The sequence below is a fragment of the Cryptotermes secundus genome, unplaced genomic scaffold, assembly GCF_002891405.2.
Source record: "Cryptotermes secundus unplaced genomic scaffold, Csec_1.0 scaffold72, whole genome shotgun sequence".
NCBI lineage: Eukaryota > Metazoa > Arthropoda > Insecta > Blattodea > Kalotermitidae > Cryptotermes > Cryptotermes secundus.
The window spans coordinates 664,924-684,923 of record NW_019730103.1 but is presented as its reverse complement, the minus strand read 5'-3'; the positions used below and the strand labels follow the sequence as shown (position 1 = coordinate 684,923).

Sequence of the window (20,000 nt, the reverse complement as noted above, 5' to 3'; positions counted from 1 at the left end):
TCATTTAGTCTATACTTCTTAGTTTTATGTTACATATGTAATAAGTAAATACAAATAATAATTGTTTATTATATATAAGTTTATCTTCCTCTTTCAACGTTTAGAAACATTCCTTCTGCTTAAATGTCTTATAAATGCCTTGTTAAAAAGAAACAGAGCACCTCAATGCCTATGCATATGGTGGGTCCATATATACCATACAAGCCTGTAAAAAGTATCCAGTGATTTAGTGCAATGACAAAAATTGGCAACTGAATAGATTTGATAATATTCAGCAACTGAAAGTAATCCACACAAGAGCAAAGAAAATTGTATATAATATAGGCATTGGAAAGGGAGAGACTAAAAATTACTATATTTGTATAATTCTGAGACAGTCTTGTTGCTGTGATCTCTACATGTATGGAAAACACTAGGTCTATGGCAAAGAAAATTTTGTACATCTCCACCTGAAAGTTCAAACAACAGTTTCTGGAAAAGTTTGGGTTCCATAGTTAGTTCAATATATTTGTTTCACATACCATAATTATAAGCATTTAAATCCACATAAATGCAACTATGAATATGAAACTTGTAGCTGAAAACTTAAAGTGAACTTCACATTAAGATTCAAACAAGAAGTAAATCCTCTCAATAAGCACAATCAAGTTATCTCAGTTATAGGAAGTACCATTCAAAATAATACATCGGCCACATTAACAAAATCACCATACGAAAGCTATAAAATGCATATAGGAAACTTTCTGAAATGCATGTTTCCATATGTACTTTACACTTTGGTGGTTCTGCAACACTGGCTGATCTTGGATCCAGACAAGGGAAAACTTTTAATTACCAGTTATAAGATGATCTTGCCAGAGAAGTAAATGTCAATNCAAAACTGTACAAATTTAATATTCCTAAATTTATACCATGGAGATTAAGACACTTGCAAAACTGATGTAATCTTACAACTGCACAAAATGGAAATATGGGAAGTAATGCATACCCACATTTATAGTTACAGTATTGCTACTCGCTTGGTTTCAGTTTTTAAACTTGAAATAATAGTATGGATGGATTTGTATTTATTTACTCTTTCATACCCATTTTCAATTTCGTACCGTAAGAAATACAGTGTGACAATGCTTGCATGGCACATCAATGTTCCATGTAAGGTGGGTCCCTTACAAAGGTAATCTATTCTGCATATTCCCATGCAAGATTTTATTTCATATTAATAGAAATCTATTATAACAGTAACCAAACTGTACCTATTATAGATACAGAACTTAAACAAGAGTACTGATTTGAAAAATGCTTTTATTTCTCAACATAATCTCCCTGTACATTGAGGCACTTGTCCCATCGTTTCACAAGCCCCTGAAAACCAGTAGCGCAAAATTCTTTGGGCTGCTTTTGGAACCAGGCGTTAACTTCCCTTTCTACAGCTTCATCTTCAGGAAAACGTTTAGCCGAAAGATGATGTTTAAGAGGGCCGAACAAATGGAAGTCGCTTGGAGCAAGGTTGGGGCCATACGGAGGATGCTCAAGGACTTCCCACTTGAAATTTCAGTGTCTCATTTGTCTTGTTGATAGTATGGAGACGCACGTTTTCATGCAAGAGCAACACGCCTTTGGTGAGGAGTCCTGGTCGCTTCTGTTGAATGGCTTTACAAAGTTTCCTGAGGATGTTACAGTAGCAGTTGGCATTTATGGTTTGTCCTTGAGGCTGGAATGCGGTGAGCAGTATGCCTTCGTGATCCCAGTCACCGCCTGGTTCTGACAGCAGCCCAAAGAATTTTATGCTGCTGGTTTTCAGGGGTTGTGAAATGATGGGACAAGTGCCTCAAAGTACAGGGAGATTATGTTGAGAAATAAAAGCATTTTCAAATCAGTACTCATATTTAAGTTCTACATATATTTGTAACTTACTTATTGACTTACCTACATATTTCTATCATTTCTAACAGATCTCTTCAATTCAAAACTAATCTCTCTTCTAGCCTGCCAAATCAACACTTGCTGTTTGTGTAGTTCAAGAGAGCTTTTGAGCATGAATACCAATTCCTTCCTTGTTCTTTCCTGATTTTCTGGTCACCCAGATACTGTTTCACAATCTCAATTGGACAATGTTATTAGTACACCATGGGTAGTACATCTTACTGCAACTGTATTGCAATTCTGTGCATTATTACCCTTCTAATTATAGGAAGCAACCTGTACTTAACACCCACATCAATTTCACTGTTATCACACTCTGGACTTCATTTTTTGTTATTGTCCCACAATATATTCACAGAATCAATATCATAACCTATGTCTAATTAATAGTGTGTATATATATATATATATCACATCAATTTCCACCACCATATGCTTATGCAAGCAAGAAGCTTCTACATCCGGGACCTTTACTTCACTGTCATCTCCTGTAACAGGCTATGGTGGTGTGAAGTTATCCCTGTAACAGGTCATGAAGGCCCACAGGGTTGTGAGATGTTGAAACTTTCCACATTTTCTAGACAGTCAGCTTGCAGATGGTGGTCAACTTGTCGGCCTTACATGTTAGCTGCCCTTTACCCCCACAAAGATTCCTGGTACGCATTTCTGTTAGAGGCTGAGGCAACCCTAGGGTCACAGTGTGGCTGGAAGGATTAGTTCAATTGAAAAATCCAGTGACCTCATGGGGAATCGAACCCGTAAACTTCCAGCTTGTAGCATAAACCAAGTACACTACCATGTGACCCAAACACCTTTGTCAATGGTTTTTGTAATTTGACACATTCAGGGGCATGACAATATGATTTTAGCAGGACCTTCTCCAACTACCACTGATGCCAGATGCACTCCTGTAGCTGCACTGAGGTAATATGTTCACTCCTGTGGTTGATTTTATTGTTCTGCTGTATCAGAAGAACTAAGGTACCTATTAATTTTACAAGTTCTGTTTTGTTACAAGTACCAAGGGGTTAAGCAATCTCGGATACCGCACAGTGTCTGACCCATTTAAATTATAAGAAATAATATATGAAAATAAATTGCGAAAGAAAAATGTCTTTACTTTCTACAAATTCAATACTTCAAAATTTATTTATGAATGCAGTAATTTTGAAGGTCAGTTACTATATGTAACTCTGTGCACCAAAATTAATAGATAAATATTTAATTGAAAGCAGATTCTCTTTATTCTTCCCTGTGAAAACATTAAGCCATGTGCCATGCATGAAACAAGCATGTGATGATTTACCCTGTCATGATTCAGTAATAAATGGAAAGACTGCAATACTCACGATACGCTGGATATTTATCACTTGCTATATTATCCATTTAACAGAAATGTTTACAATATCAATACACTTATATACCCAGGGAGTTGTACTGATTGAATTAGCTTTGTACCAGCTCTAAACTAGTTAAAACAGTGTCTTTCCATTTATGTAGAATGATTAAACCTTCTTTCCTGAACTAAAAGGTCAAATAAATTTCAAAATAAATGTTCACACTATTCATCTTTAAAGAGAACATTCACTGTGAATTACAAAATCACATTCACATGCATATCAAATTTCTTCTGTCATAATGAGACTACTCTTATACATAAAAACCATTATTTAAGCCACATTAACAACATTCATTATGGTCTACAGCACTTCAGTTTGAGTCTTGTAAAAATATATGTTTATATGCTTCAGATTCAACTCCCTGTCTATATCACAATGTGGAAAGAAAAAAAAAATGCATCTTACATGTGATATCAAAAATCTTTCATTCATACAGATTATCCATAAATGGTGTTGTGAAACTCCCCTACAACTGTCCTCCGAAGCAAACAGAACAAATTACCCTATAAATACAGAAAAATTAAACACCTCACAATGCACACTGCAAGCACGCTTCTTACTGTAGTTTCAATATCCGTAAAAGAGTATTGGGAGACATGGGTTGTAAAACAAAACTGTAATTATAAAATTCAATGGCAATCCAATATATCTGAAGTTCATGATCTCCAAGATCTCTTTTGAAATGTTGCAGTTGGTTCATAACACACTGGCAAAAAATCCAAATATTTATGAAGCATGCCAATGGGTTCTTTATGCTAAGTAAAATCTGAAATTCACTAATGGTAGAGGTAGAGCTTGCATGTTGTTCTTTCAATCCCTGAACTTTTCATCAGATTTTATCAAATTTTCTGGGAGACCCTTAGTAACAAAACATGAAGTAGGACTAGTGTTNCCAACAGTATAACACACGCAGTCGCAGGAGCACGACACAACAAAAGCACAACACACAAGATAGTGAAGGAGTGCTCCAACAAAGGAGAATGGGCGTGACTGACGTAGTGAGGGGCGACGTAGCGATGTGGTATCCTGAACAATTTTAATATTTTAACGTTTGACAATGTATATGATAGATACATATTTTAGTTATTTTAATGTGTGAACATGGCATGCAATGAACTGGTTTGACGTGGACAAGTAAGCACCTGAAGATGGCATTATTATGCCGAAACATGTAGTGCGAGGGAAAGGAGATAAATGAATGTATGCACTGCAAGACGGATTAAATAAATCATGGAAATGAAGTAGGACTTTCAGTAGCCAGTTAGGGCTGGCAGTGAAACTTCATACCTATAATTTTAAATCTACATCATATAGAAGAACATTTTCAACAGATGACAGTTAGAGAGACAAAATATTTACCATGTTCATATGTTGTACAGCAGAAACACTATGTGATGGACCCTTGGACTAGGACATCTGTCACAGTCTAAACAACCTTTTGCTTGCAGCAATATTAAAACTTAGTCTCCTTCAGTCTTGATTGCATGTACAAAATTTTCCAATAGGAGAAGCACCATAAATTTAAACAAGCTTTTTGCATAGGTCTCTTAGGAGCACAAATACATCATTTGTCACATATACGTTCTTCATACAGACACTCAGAAATGGAAAATCTTTACGTCCGCAATCCTGCGGCTATTATCATCAAAATTAGGTCTTAATATTATCCCAATGAATCCTAAACATATACTGTACTGTTGCAATGGCCTCAGCCTTCCTAACACACACATTTCTTATAGTTCATAAATACACAACAGTGTCTGTGTTATCACATTAACGTCCATATTCTCCTTCACATAGAAGGAATGTCAATACATGTGGCATCTGAATCAAAGGTTAGAGGTCGGCTAACACTGCATGAAACCCTTGTTTGGTATGTAAACTGTGTGTAATGATCAACTGACAGAGTCATCTAGTGTTTAAATAACATGATTTACATCTTCCATGTGTCAGCAAATTTGGTCCATAAACAATGAAACTGAATCACTGTATAACTAAAAATTATGTTTATTGAAATAAAATGTGTATTTAAGTATGACATAAATATTCATATGTATGTAATATGACTTCTAAATTTGTCTTTCAAAAAATAGTGGAACACCTTAAAAAAGAAACCTAACCAATGCCCATTCTGAAAAATGGTAGTTAACTTCAAATGCACAATTTTATCAATGTTTATAACGAACAGTTTCATTCAGAAAAGCAGGTTCACTTGTAGGGCTAGGAATACTATGTACCAAAAAAATGTGTTAAGAAGTCATTCATCCATACATGGTAAACTCTGTAAACACAGAATATGAGACTAAATTTATAACAAAAGGCCCTAGGAACTTTCATTTCATACATCAATTATGTTTTTCAGAAAATAAACAATAAAATTCAGCGCGGAAACTTATTACATGCCTCCATAATGGAATGTATGACTTTTGCCAAACTTACTAGTGAATGAAACAAATTCAGGATTTAGATTTCACGTAACAGTCTAACCACCAAAGGTCTAATTGTGAAAACAAGTTTTGTCTGCTTATATTTTTCTCTGTGCTTTCTCAAATACCAATGACAGAGGAAAATAACACAATTCTTGTATATTTATAAACATTAAGCAAGACATAAAAATATTTTCCACAATCCCTGGCAGCTTCCTAGGGGAGGGGAAATCTAGAAAACCAAACACAATATACTTATCACTTTATACAGTTCTTGTGCTCAAAAGTAGTCAATGTGCCCTCTTACACAGAACTGTTTTGAAATAAAACAACTTTCTTCAGTGAATATTATTCTGATTTCTGCTTTTGACTTATAAACTAGTTTTCATAAGTCTACATTCATTTCCTGGTTCTCTCAGGATACATACCCTGCTTACTGTTAAGTGCCTTGATTTAATTATGCAAATAACATAGAATATAAAACATGGTTTTCCATTGTGTAATACCTTCCATAATCTGCTTAGCTCATGGTCATTCAATTCTATCATGAAGCCTTGTCAAGGCTATAACACAACTGTTAGCAGTTTCTTCAAAAACAAGAAGTATACTTAACAAGATGTGAATTTATGTTATCAAAAGCTGCTGCTTTGATCTAGAAACAATGATTTACAGAAAGGGTATATACATATTTGGTTCCTAGTTGCTGATATCAGTTTTACTTATGGATGTTACTGATCTGCGTCCCTAGACAGGACATTTCCAGGAAGATGGATTGGCAGAGCTGATCCAATGCCTTGGCCTCCACGTTCACCAGACATAACACCACTGGATTTTTTCCTGTGGGGTTATGACAAGAGCAGTGTGTTCCGAATACCAGTTAACGGATTTCACAACCTGAAGACCCGTATCAGGAATGTGAGCTTGGCTATTCCAGCAGACATGCTCCACAGGACATGCAAGAGCTCAAATATCATCTGGACGTTCTCTGTGCTACCAAGGGGGCACACAGCGAGGTCTACTGAGGTCATTAAAAGACTTCTGGAGTTTCACTATGATCTGCCGCAAACCACATGTGGCTACTTCAATTTTTCAAATTCCTGACAGAACTTTGTGGACACACTGTATGTACTCTTATCATTCTGATCAGGCCTCACATTCTTGCCCTTAACAAAACTGAAGCTGTAATTTTCTAATTTACAAAAACCAATGTTTATAATTACTTTGCACAATCCTGTAAGCTCCAGCAATTACGGTTCTCACATGATCAGCCACATCAATGTTGAGTTAAAACCAACATATCAGAGATCCTTTCTATCTTCATCGTTAAGGCTGATGTGTTGTGTGACCATACATTACTGATACATACCAGACTGTCAGATCGATGCCTCATCCCACTGGCACAGTATATAACAGAAGGGTGGAGTCATTGTGTGGTCACCTATCAACTTTAGCTTGACGTGGTGTTTCCTAATTTATCTCCTCTTCCACGTGTTCATACTCTTCAATGCTATCTGATCTGTCTACATGTGATGAGCTGCCTTCATGTTATATGGATCAGACAGAACCAAAGAGGACAAGCAGAGGGAAAAGCACACTAAAAACCAGATCAAATAACTGACAAAAAGAAACACCAAATTAGTGAAAAGGTTTCAGGTCCATTATTTAATGACACTGCCAGTACTGAGAGTATATAGTACCAATGAGAGGGTGATTAATGAATGTGGGACAGTTAGTGGAATGAGAATTGGCAGGGGAAATGAAAGTGATTGTAGGAAACATGCCCAGTGCCACTTCGTTCACCATAAACCTTGCATGACCTGACCTAGGATCAAACCCAGGGCACCTTGGTTGGACCTTAAGCTGGTGACAGGTTAGTCAGGCAGGTGACCCCATAATTTTACTGTCCTCGTGCTGCATAGTGCACCAAAAGGATGGGGTACTGATTTGATAGTCTGGTACATACGACAGCAACATATGGTTATTCACATCGACCCTAATAATGGAAATGGAGATCTCTGAAATGTTGATTCCTAACACAACTCAAAGTTTGGTGATTATGTAAGAACATTTCTGTTTGGGCAGGAAAGCTTCAACTCTTACTCCAGCTATCATGTTCATTTCCACCTGTTTGCATATGTTGGTGCTGGGATGACATTACTGAATTAAACGCATTCATCCTAGTGAAGGGCGAGCTATTGCTCATGTTAAATGGCAGTATTGGTGAATGAGAATTTCTGAAAACATTGCATGTGTACACACAAAACAGGGGCACATGAAATTAAACATTAAAAGTTTAATGAAAAGTGTTCATCTTTTTCCATGTGCCATTTTCAATTTACATTTTCATGCCAACATCTCTCATCCTGCTGTATCTACTGTTATACAGTGTTTTTGCAATTAACATACAGACAGCACACATGAAAAATTCTCTCACATATTAAACTAAGGAAGTACGACTTGGAACTTCCATGTAGTATGGTGACTAAGCATTTTCAATGTTATACTAACAGAAAATTTCTGATTCCATCATCCAGACCATGTTAATTTACAAAAACATTAATGGTGATTTTCAGCAGATTAATTTTAACCTGAAGTCTTTCATGATTAATTAACGTAAAACATAATTTAGTAAACGTAGGCGCAAGCTGTCATTGAAATGGTTGAGTGAAATTTCAGGACTGCACACATTTCTGTCATCTTAAATTGCATTTAAACAGGAAGAAACAAAAATCTTCAGAAAGCATTCAGTACAGAACTGCTACACGGTGAAACATTTTTAATAAGGATGCTACTGAAATAGCGAGGACAATTCAAAATATACAAGAAACACGACAAAAATTAAAATAAATCGTAAATAACAACTAACATCTTACCAAGTGTGGATGATATGGTGTTCTGTATGTACCCACTTTCACAGCAGTTAAATTATAGTGCGTACTGTTTAGTACAGGAATCTGAATTATGATCGCATTCCCTCCGTGGCTACAGCACCAACAGAATCACGACTACTGTATACAAGCAGTACCAGTGGGCCATTCAACACCATCATATATACATGTATAAAAACTAATTACATGCATTTCTGTACGTATATTCCCCATGAGAACATCAGCAACATCACACATCACACATGGGCTGGACACCATCAAATGATGCACCTTTCAAAACTCCACAAATGTACATGAACAGTGTATCTGTGAAACTCTTACGTTTAATACATTTAGGTCTCGTGTAACTTCAACAAATATGAAAGACAACAGGACGAGGCTCACAAAAGTGCACTTAACACACTTCAAGATTAAAATGGAATTTAAATGGTCTATATTTTCCTTGACAGCAATAGTTAGCAATAGCTGGTACAGCTATTAGAAGATGCAGAGGTGTTTGGGAAGTGACAACTGATAACAATTTTATGCAACTACTCTCAAGATTTGGCATGAACTGAATATGGCGAAGAGTTGCAACTCTGACTCCACATGCCACCAACCTTCATGGACCTAGTTATACCACCATGCTTTTGGTACTACAAGATTTGTTTTATGAATAGTAAAGGTCCTCAAATTTTCAGGAGCATTCGCCAATGGCAGAACTGAAAGAGGGAACAGAGTGTTACATGCATGCTACTTTGAAATGATACAAATAATCAGGTTCCTTCTAATGATGAAGGCATTCAGCTATGGAGCTAGTCACTTGCTTCTACGAGCAACCAGCAATGGCTTCATCAACTTCAATGTAACTGGAAGCACCCAATGACCAGATTCCATCAGTCCTGAATGACGAAAGGGTGACAGATGTTGGAAATGACTGGCAGTGTACCCACATCTTAATGCGGCCTCCAAAGCACATAATGGCCCGGCATTACCCAAATTCACGACTATGGCAGCGGTGAGCGACAGTGTTGGCCAGCAAGTGATCTGAATTATGGCACTACTGGGGAACAGACGTGGCTAGTACGTCACTCCTGGACCACATAATCAGATACTTTTCCACTGCTCTAAATGGTTTCAGTGTATATAAAGACTCACTGATATGAAACAAGAAGAATTTGTGCCTGTCAAAATGAGACAGCTACAAAACTGTAAATAATTTTAAGGAAGTGTAAAGGAAGGTCTGACAGCCTGTGATATCATAACTTAACATTTCTGAGTTGCCACCTCTATGGAATCCTTATCCATAAGAGTCAAAGGATCCAGAAATCAACTTATCTACCATGAGTAACAGGAATAGTTTACTGAGAATATTTTAATTGGGTTCAAACCACCACGATACGTTCTGATGCAACAAACCAATGCGTAAAAAATACTACTACACTAAGTACTTGTTTCAAATTATGCCATTTAAATAGTACAGATATTAAGTATACATTTCATGACAGAATATTAGTCTAGAATCAATTATTTAAATAATATTACAATATTTAAGCTAATTATAACTATTCCTTTACAAAATTGTACACTTAAAAGTGTCCTCTGAAAAAACATAGTTTCTTCTTTGCACATTGTAAATAAAAACTAGGCCACTTGCAAACAATATCTGGGGCAGTATCAAAACTAACAACAGGACTACCCTTTTATGACAATTTTAGCTTGAAGAAGATAATGGACCATATTTCTTTCGCCTTACGTTTCATGACATATATATATATAGAATGTAAATAATATTCCAGGATCCCCATACACAAGAATTTCAAGTCTGATGCTTGTGGACTCATTTACAGTTTTGGCACCCAGTTTGTGCTAACAGAACGACTTGCTGGATGTTTAATGAGAGGTGACTTTGTACAAAACCATTTAAAGAGTGACAACACAATTTTCACTAATGTATTTAGTACATGATTCAGTACACCATCTCCAATAACATTAAATTACTGACATCTATTTAAAACACTTTCAGACAAACACAATTTCAAGATGCATCATGTACATAAAACATACTTCTGCATGGGTAAATCTTGCAGGAACAAATAATTTAACTGTCAAGAAGCGAAAGTAAATATATATGAGTCACATAAAAACATTACAAACCCTGTCCTCCCGCCACTCTATACATATTTATATTATATTTCAGTCTTTCAAAGCTGTAATGGTCTACTTCTTAAATCAAGTAACACACACAACCGAACACTCAAAACCTTTCACACACACAACTTAAAACAAACGCTGGCCATCAACACATTTCAATTTGAGCGAGCAATGCAAGTTTTCATGCAGTCACCAGTTTTCATGAACAAGCACTTTATTTGTCTTTTTAAAATTAAGATTAATATTACATTTCTGAATTTCAAAATAAAATTAAAATAAAAAAATGAAAACAAAATATTACACTACCTGTAAAAGGCAGGCCAAGGGAGATGCTTATTTTCTTTACAGACGTGCGTTAACCAGAAGACAAGAATATATATTCCAGTCTATTCACTTGGAATCAATAACAATGCCATGCCTACTTCAGTCTCCTATTGCAGCAAAACAATGCAACAAACTTTATTTCTGGGGAGAGAAGAAGAAGCCAAACATAAAGCCCTAAAAACATGGGCGCTTCATGCATATAACTTTCGGTTTCCTTGCTTCTCTTCTCTAACGTTAGCAATTTATGCGAGGCACAGCATTTAGACTAAGGAGGAAAAACATGTTTCTTGCAGGTTTCCAGTTGTTTGGCTAAATATTTCTGGAACTCCCTTTCCAGCAGCAACAATGGATTTAGGAAAGATCTGAAAAATAAAGTTTTCAAATCAATACATAAGAAAAACAAAATGTGTAGATGACAACTCATTATATATTGTATTGTATTATACTGGAGAGGGTGGGTTTCCCCATTCACTGAGACCAGTATTGGTCCATTGTGCGTCCCCATATGATATTCTACCAGTCTCTATTCCCTACCGGTACTGGTGCCTGCCATCAGTTCCGACTCGGCCAGCGAGTTCGGCCTCTACTGGCTCAGCGGTATCTCTTGATGCTTCCCCCATCTACCACAGGCGTTAGAGACTACTGTTGGGCGGGAAATGTCCTGAATTTGGCTCAGTGGTCCCCTTAGGACATGAGGTTCTTTTACGTGCCATAAAGCTACGACACGGGACCCACGGCTTAAAGCCCCTCCTGGAGGACTTGTTCCCTGAATTTTTCCGCCCTTAAAAATTCCACGACCTCCGCCAGGTTTGAACCCGCGTACCTTGAGTCACGAGGTCGGAACGTTACCCCTAGACTACGGAGGCCGCTAACTCATTATATATGTTTCCCATTTACAACAGCCACTGACTCCAAAACTGTGCTCCAGAGAACCATGAAAGCCTGAAAGTTCAACAGATAATAGTAGTGACTACAGATGGGGTTTGGATTTACTGACCAGTTACAGAGGGTAATTACAAGTAACTATAACAGCCTCACTGGCTTACACACTCTAAGAATATCACCGTAACCGCAGCACACTCAAGTCTTCTGTCTCGTCCTTTGCTTATGCCCTTATCTGCTGGCAAATATCCCAGAACTGACTCATTGCTCCAATTGTCCTGCTTATAAATCTTGGCACAGACAGCGCAGAAAACACTGTTCCTCTGTTGTACTTCAATTGCTGCTTGTCAAGAATCTGCTACCTAGCATCGGGCATTCTTTCATTTTTGTATCATGGTCATTGCCTAGCAACGGGTCTCTACATTCTACAGCATTTTAGCATTATACTGTCTACACAATATTTTATTCAGTTTCAGTCTCACAATATATGCATAATTATATGATAATTATATGGGTTTTACATTATGATACGCTTTGGCCACTATTTCTGGCCATCATCAGCAGTACTTACACAGACCCTCTCAACTTTCTCTGCTATCCTCCTCCACTGGCCAATGTATATAACTGAAGGATGGTTGTATTGTTTACAATGTCAGTCTTTAGTTACAGACGTGAACAAATGCTGTAAATTATATAAACCTTTGTCCTGGTTTTCTGAATGGTATGCATAATTCGCAATACGAGTGTATTTAAACTTTGTGTCAGCCTTAATGTTGTTTTCACATTATTACTTTGGTTTCAATGAAATTAAAAAAGATAGAGTAATTTGAACTAGTTAAAAAGAGCAATACTGCTTAAATTATTATTCTTATTTTTATTACAATTTTGTTATTTTTATTTTATTTAGATGTGTAATTGTGGGTCCTGTGTACTGATTGTGTCCCTGATGAGCACAGTAGCACCAGGTTCTCTTAGGGTACCTGTATACTCATACTGGATGCATATTTTCATCTTTTATGTGGTGGTCTTATTTGTATCTTGAAGCTGTGTTTATCATGTGTTCCTACAACACACACACACACCATGAATACATGCAATGTGAGCCACATAAAAAGCGAGAATACGGATGTGGGACAAGAGTACATGTAGCCTAAAAGAACCTGGTTCTACTGTGCTCATCAAGAAAATGATCATTACACAGTACCCAGGATTACACATCTAAATAAAATAAAATATGTAACAGTTTTAGCAAGATTAACAGTTGCCCCATTATGGGCGGGTATGGCTGAAACATGCAGCGAGCAGCAGCAAATAAAAAATAAAGTTCCATTTTAGACAAAGGTATATGCGCATATAAGTTGTTGCTACGAGCTGTGTGTAGAAGAGTTCGATAAATCCTATCACAAATGCAAACCCTGTCCATAGTCACTCATACACATGACAAAATACTTTCAAACACGTAACATATAAGAAATTAGAGCCTTGTAATTTAGTTGTATCACTATAAGCAAGCTTCCTGTTATATCAAGATGGGCAGAGTGTCCACAAGTGGACTGAGTGCTATTAGTGGATCATGGTGCAACAAGCTGACACACAACAGTATGCTGCAACTGACCACAGAGTGGACATGTGTTAAGAGTGCTTGTCACAATGCCTCAGTCTGAACAGCAGGTGAACGTGAATATCTTTTCCAAACTAGGGAAATCAGCAATGGGAACTCCTACAGGCTCAATGTGGTTTATGAAGACAAAGCTCTGCTATGTACAACTGGTACAACTAATATCCTTTTGACTAAAAATTGAGCGAACTGCAGGAACTTTTTCATCCTTCCATGCAGTACGGAACTTTACTATTCAAGATGGAATGTGAATGCTTAATATCAGAATACAGGTTGAAAAAAGTGCACTTTCAAAAAACTAGTCAGATGTACAACATTTTCAGGTAAAGTCGTGAATGAAAATAACAACAGTATTAATGTAAATACATCATTTAAGATATATGATATAAATTCCGTCCTAAGTGTAACAATTTATTGTAGGTCTTTTGTTTTGCCTTCTTCTGCACTACATATTTCGGCCGCACNGTTGAAGTTGTTTAGGAAAAAGTAACTGCATGCATTTTAGCGACATAAGGTTTAAATGGCCTGCCAGGACAGGGGTGGGATTTAAATACCCTTCGCGCCAGTCAAAGAGTTAAGAACAAATTTACATAGCAATGTTCAACACTACTACCTAACTGCAGTAACAATCACCCTCTGACAGCTATTTCTATTATGAGACCTCCAAAATATTTCATATACTTACAACTCGGCACTGCAGCAGCCTCAAAGCGTTTTTGTATTTGATCATATGTGAACTTGACAAAGGTGTCATACTGTTCCGAGAGCTTGGTGTTCAAGACACGGTCATACTCCTCTCGAATTTGACTCTCACGTTCTTTCAGCATGCGCTCACAAATTAAACCAACCTATGCAGAAAACAATATCATTCACGGCATATTAAGCACCTGTAATTTACATTACAATTAAAATCATGAACAAGGTGTAAAGGGAGCAGTATCAAATCTGAAATATTATTATTTTTTTCATTGCTAGTGGGTGGGACTAAGTTCCTTATATTGCAGCCACTTCTGGCCTATTGTACCAGCTCCAGATGATAGGTGAGGGCGATTGTGGAGCAGTTGGTGGAATGAAGATTGGCAGGGGAAACCAAAGTACTTGGAGAAAACCTGCCATAGTGCCACTTTGTCCACCACAAATCCCACCTGACCAGACCCGGGATCGAACTCGGGCTGCCGAGGTGGGAAGCCAGTGACTAACCGCTTGACCTATGGCGCGGCCTAAATCTGAAATAAAACAAAAGTTTAAAACACTGAAGAGCACACACACTGATGAGTGGATTCTCCCAGATCACTGCTTGTATATGTCTTGCACAGAACTACAACTTGTACTGCCATATTAATTGCAACTAACGCCATCTATTGAGTGCCTGGCCTGCTACTTAGAGGCAAACCAAATTTTGGTTCCACCATGAATATATGAACACATTCTTTATGAAAATATGTATATATTTCATCGAAATATTCTGAATACAGGCTATATCAAAACAAGCAATAAAGCTGTACCTTTTAATGTCAAGCAAAAACAGTTAATCACTTACCTGTCGGAAGGTAAATAAAGGCTTTTCCTTGGTGCTTGATGAGTATGTGGTAGCAAAGCTTGAGGTAGTTGGTGATCCTGGAGAATCCATGGCACCATCAGATGAGGATTCTTGACTACCATGGACATCCTGACCTGGATAAAAGCTGAGTTGCTTACGGCGATGCAACCGGCGTATTTCTTCACGAATGTTAGCAGCCATCTTTTCTGAAAATGAACACAACTCATGTTAATTTTCAAACATTCTCCATGTAGAAATATGCTGATCTTAGACAATCAAGGCTGCTCCTTTCAAAGCAAACAAGAAATATACAAGGTGGTTCAAATATGACCGGGACTGATTTGTGTGTAAACAAGCCACACTGCGCAGGAGCTGTGCGACCTTGAGAGAGTGAAGAAGTGCCTCAGAGAGGGCAGAGAACGTGAGGAGAAGGAACCGCAAGATCATTCGTGAGAATAGGCACATCACTATCTAGAACTTGGAGCAATGCTGTCCATCCTGCACTATCGTAAGGTGAATGCACGGTGGGTATCATGCACTTTGACAGACGTGAACAATATGGTGCGCATGCAAGCTGCCAGTCGTCTCCTACAGCAGCTTGAAGATGAAGGCAATGCATTTTTTTAGTTTATAGTGACCACCGATGAAATGTGGGTGCACTACTTCATTCCCGAGTCCCAGCCGTCATCACGCGAGTGGCAGCATACCAGTTCTCCCAAACCCAAGAGAACGTGGAGGAGCTGTTTGGGAGGAAAAGTGATGGCAACGTTCTTCTGGGACTGGCAGGGGGTAATCCATGTAGACTTTCTGACAGATGCTAGAACAGTCAATGCAGCTTATTACTCAGACCTCCTGGCAACAGGCGTGAAGGAAATGATCCAATTCAAGTGGAAGAAAGGTGGAAAGCGGGTAGCCTTCCTTCAAGACAATGCATGCCCCCATACAGCCAAAACAACAATGGAAACTCTCCAGAAATTGAAATGGAACCTTCTGACACATCTGCTGTACAGTCCTGATTTGGCCCCAAGTGATTTCTACCTGTTCGGGAGGCTCAAATCAGACTTGCAAGGCATGCAGTTTTTGGACAACACCGTTATCCAGACTGTTTGGGAGTGGATACGCCGCACAACTACAAGCCTTTTTTGAAAAGAGCATCAGGATGCTTCCAGAATGTTGGAAAAATGTGCTGACTCCAGAGGGGGGTATGTTGAAGACTAACATGTGCAAGAAAGTGTTTGGCAATTATGGTTTAAAAAAAAAAATCAGTCCTGGTCATACTTGAACCACCTTGTACATATTAACAGAGACCACACAGACATTCTCTTCATTGAAATAAAAATTGACCAAAGATGGTCCAAAACACAATACCCTTATTTATTTATTTACTTCATATCCATGGATCATTATACATGATATAGGACAAGTCCCATGCCCTGAGAACTTCAAATGAAATGGAGTATATCACTTTTTACAAACTTGTGACAAACATGGTATTGGTGAACAGATAAGCAGTGAAAGGACAAAAATTAAATAAAATTCATTACCAAATTCATAAGTAACTGCTCAACTATATTTCTGAGTATTCCTTCTTGAGAAGCTAATAGTGGCAGAACATGACTATCTCAGAGTGTTTGCCATGAAACCTTATGCAGTGTAGCACACAAGCCACTGCAGTGTGCTAACATTCCTCACTTGGCTAAAGTGACAGCTTGGAATGTCACTCCCTTCACCCCTCAAGCCTATACAACATCATGTTTCTTTTAACCGCAAGAACAAACCTAAAGAACTGGCAGATGACACATTATCCAATTGCTTCTACTGCCAGTATCACTGAACCATAAAATTAACACATTTTATTTTATTTTTCATAGTGTTGGCTAATTTAACTTTATTCATTCTGGTCTGCAACACTAGTTAAATATTATAAAATGATTTTACAACACCATCCACTGTGACTCAATATATATTTATATAATGCCTTTACATGTTTCGGTCAGTTGTGACCACCTTCAGAAGGCTATAATAACACGCTAAGAACTGCTATTACATAGTACATAAGTTTAGAGTTTTTATAATGATTTTTAATTAAGTTAAAAATATATTATTAATGTTCTTAATATTTAAAATCTTGAACCGCTGAGGTTTCTCTCCGTGGCTCTTCTGTCAAAACGGGAGATGGGGGTGTTATTTACCATCCTGAGGTCCAGGCATCGTTGTTCCCCACTTTTTTATATGACTCGTCAAGGATCTGTGTTGTTAAGCTGTTTCTCCATTTGCTGTGTACTGAGGTACATTAACAATACATTTTTAACTTAAATGCCATTTAACTTAATTAAGTTTATGTACTATGATGTAGTTGCAGTTCCTTAGCGCGTTGTTACCGCCTTCTGAAGATGGTCACAACTGACCAAAACATGTAAAGGCATTATATAAATATGTCACATTGGCCGGTGCTGTTACATCATTTTATAAGTTCAGCTAGTGACTAAACGTTACTGGACCCAATACAGTAGATATCTCCCGCCCCTCATCTGAGGATGGAAAAACACCCAGTTTCTGAAACGCTGTCTTCTTTAGAATACCAGATGATGAGCAAAGTTTACATAGTAATCCTGAGTGTTATACACAATCATCAGAACCCTTTAGAACCTACTAGTTAACTAGAGCACATGAACATTGCTAACAGACACACAGCTTTCCAAGAAGTTAATAGAACCCAAAGAATCACTACCATTTTCACAACAGCTCAGTGCCACATTCTATCTTCATCCAGTCCAAATTCATTATAATATTTTTGTGGAAAACTATACCTAAGATAAATTCTTAAATACTGGATAATGAAACATGCCAGATGTAAACAATCATTACATATTTTGTTAGTTTATTGGTTAAGAATTTATTGTATTTTTGTTAATTTTATAATTTACATCATGTGACATGTCCTACATCAATGAAATCTGATCTATAGGATGAATAAACAGGAATGAATGAACCATGTGGTCTCTTCCCTTCGTGTTTTCTGGCTAACAGTTTGTATGGATTTTTCAGGTCTTCCAACTACCTCATATTCTAGCACTTGACTTCCCTAATACATTCCAAGTACAACTTATGAAGCTTCTTAGTACACATTTCTCCCATCTCCTGTCGGTTCCCTTCTCATGTTCATACAAAGTTATTCTCCTCAGCACCTCTTCTCAATCTATGCACTACCCCCTGCACCAGTGGGGTGTCTAACCTGGTGGGGGTGAACAACTATTTGGTTCAGGGGGGAGCAAGATACTATAGGAAAGACATACAGGGACATAGTTTTTATTCCCAGTCCTACTCTCTCTCTATTCTACTTGCTTCTTTCAGTGTTCATACACATGTTTTGGCATATATAAGGTTACAAGTTATGAAACTATTCTCTTTTTAGGGCCATCTTACATTACAAACTTTTCAATTCAAGTTCCGAATCTGAAAATGTTCTGTACCTAATTGTTGGTTGTTCATTTCATGACTCTGGCCTAAAGTTTCACACAGATTGCAATTATCAGTAGAACAGCCTTTTTTTTTTTTTACCACGGCTTCCTTACACAAAGTAAACCCAGATGAACTAGTGAAGGATGTGCGCAATTTGTCTATCAATATAATTTTGTTTTAAAATTCACTAGGTATCCTATGGTCATTATGAATCCAGTTACTTGATCCTCATCTAGTGTACAAGTAAACTAGCTTCACAAGACGCCATATTCGAAATTAACACACAAAATATATTTATTCCAATCATCAATCTGTAAGAGTTTCCAGATTGCCGACCATGTTTTGGGTAATTACTTGAAATTATAAACATTATTTTTGACGCAGAATTCAATTACAAAAAGTATATTCGGATGTGGCTTGCTTTCTTTCTTTACAGCACAAAAACTATATTTGTGGAATATTGATTCGTTACCAGGTGTTAACTTCGGGCAAACTTCTCCAAAAGGCGATGGATGTTGTTTTGTTGATGGTACATTTGGAGAAATGCACACTGGGGCACATCGTCGACGTTTAGATGGTCTTCCATGATTATGAACAGGGTCGAAATCCAGCGTTCTTTTTAACGTAGCGCAGGCCATCTTCCTCTGGCGTTTGGGACTGAACTAAAACCAGAATTTTAACAATACCTATAACGTTCAAATTAAAAACATCAAATGGCAGTTCAATAAAAATTGTGAGTCCTATGTACAAGCTCAGATGGCAATATGAGCTCGATGTTTATGGATAAATTTTAATTCACTTCATTACACAAACAGCCAATATGGCCACCGACGATTTAAATCACAGTGTGTACAAGATCGAAGTTCAAGCTTCAAGTTCCAAGTTTCGCGTCTCAAGCTTCAATTCAGAGAATGTCATATACCACAATTACCTTTGGTTACGTTCGACTTCGATAATTACTGCCTTCTGACTGGTCGTGTCCTGAAATAAGAGCTCGAGGGGCGTATTTTTGCGACGTGACTTTATTACTCAACGCCGTAACTATAATTCAGCGTAATTATAACACAAATGTTGAACAAATAATTACACAATCGGTCTTTTCGTGTTAATAACGCTCAGTAGACTGTAGAACTGTAAACTCCCACTGACCACTAACCACTGGCTTCTATCAACACACACTGCTTCCGTTCGGCTGCCAGTTCTTCTTATACACTTCAAATCGGACAAAGGGAAACGTCCCTTCCAGCAGCACATCTAACGTTACGTCACATAGGGGAAGTGTCCTGGCAACGCGTGAGTTATCGGGTCGCGCTGTTCAGGTTAAAAACTCATGTGATATTCCATATCATCAGGTTTGCATGAAAATTTACGACGTTGAATACAAGTATCTCTGATGGAAATAGA

The 20,000-nt window shown here is 37.5% G+C and overlaps 1 protein-coding gene across 1 annotated transcript; it reads right to left on the bottom strand.

Moving 5' to 3' along the window:
• Positions 1-8,027: 8,027 nt before the first annotated feature.
• LOC111865991 (akirin-2) lies at positions 8,028-19,759 on the bottom strand. The gene is made up of 5 exons (XM_023854450.2): positions 19,528-19,759; positions 19,069-19,258; positions 15,135-15,340; positions 14,280-14,442; positions 8,028-11,456 (listed from the first exon to the last, which is right to left on the bottom strand). The coding sequence occupies exons 2-5, from the start codon at positions 19,232-19,234 to the stop codon at positions 11,446-11,448; spliced, it is 546 nt and encodes a 181-aa protein (XP_023710218.1). The 5' UTR covers positions 19,235-19,258; positions 19,528-19,759; the 3' UTR covers positions 8,028-11,445.
• Positions 19,760-20,000: the final 241 nt, after the last annotated feature.